The following is a 922-nucleotide window of genomic DNA, read 5'->3' on the forward strand; positions in this document are numbered from 1 at the left end:
CTTTGGGAGAAAATGATTTGAAAATATATCTAGACATACCTGACAGGCATCAGCTTCTCCTGACATAAATCCAGCACATAGCATATTTTCAGTCACCCAGCCAGATAATGCACATGGAGCATTGCAAACTTTATTGTCAATAATCTTCACAAAGGCCTGTTGAAGTATCTTTGGAACAGGACCTAAAGGCATCAAATTCTGCATATTATTGGGGACCTTAACTTTGTTTGTTGAGACAAAGAATATCTATAAAAAATAGCAGATTCTTTAGGTCACCAGGAGCCAGGCCAGTCCCAGGTTAGATTGGTTTCTTTCTGATGTTTATTATAATTGGCTGTCTCACCCACAACCCCAATGTTTCCAATTCTTATTTCCAGAGAGATTTTAGAAATTGAAGGTAATACCATGCTTTTGATCCCACCACTTGGTTTTCTTTTCAGTATATTTACTGATTGGTTAATTGCATTCGAGAGTGATTGATTGATCATTTAAATAACTATTCCTGTAACACTATTATGTTTTTACAGAAAAACTTACCATTCATAGAAAGTGTTCCCCATCCTGTTACTACAACACTGTCATTTTCTGAGAGCTTCATTTTGGCTTCAGGAAGACAAATCCTACGAACGTACTTTGTAAAAGAGACTTCTTCAGTCAGCTGCACAAGAGCAATATCATCATGAACCCCAGCAGTGCTATAATTTTCATGATAAATAATGTTTTGGACTTTCCGTGTCATATACGGTTTATTTACTATAGTTCCAAAGTTAACAGTCCAGTCTTCTGAATTATTTTTCCTGTTAGACACAATTCAATTAAAATACACTCAGTTTCTGTGCCACAACAGTGTTCATAGTGGTCATTATCTCATAACTTTAAGGTGTGAGGTTTTCAGACAACACTGTAAAGCACTTAAATTCTT

The 922-nt window shown here is 35.8% G+C and overlaps 1 protein-coding gene across 1 annotated transcript in view; it reads right to left on the reverse strand.

Moving 5' to 3' along the window:
• The window catches only part of LOC109375907 (transmembrane serine protease 11B), a 4076-nt gene extending 3285 nt beyond the window's left edge, over positions 1 to 791 (reverse strand). The window contains exons 1-2 of the mRNA XM_019631466.1: positions 538 to 791; positions 40 to 182 (exon numbers count right to left, since the gene is read on the reverse strand). Of these exons, the coding sequence (XP_019487011.1) occupies positions 40 to 182; positions 538 to 739 (345 nt within the window). The 5' untranslated portion in view covers positions 740 to 791. The remainder of the gene's footprint in view (positions 1 to 39; positions 183 to 537) is intronic.
• Between the last annotated feature and the right edge of the window lie 131 nt (positions 792 to 922).

This window comes from Hipposideros armiger, unplaced genomic scaffold (assembly GCF_001890085.2).
Source record: "Hipposideros armiger isolate ML-2016 unplaced genomic scaffold, ASM189008v1 scaffold_1001, whole genome shotgun sequence".
NCBI lineage: Eukaryota > Metazoa > Chordata > Mammalia > Chiroptera > Hipposideridae > Hipposideros > Hipposideros armiger.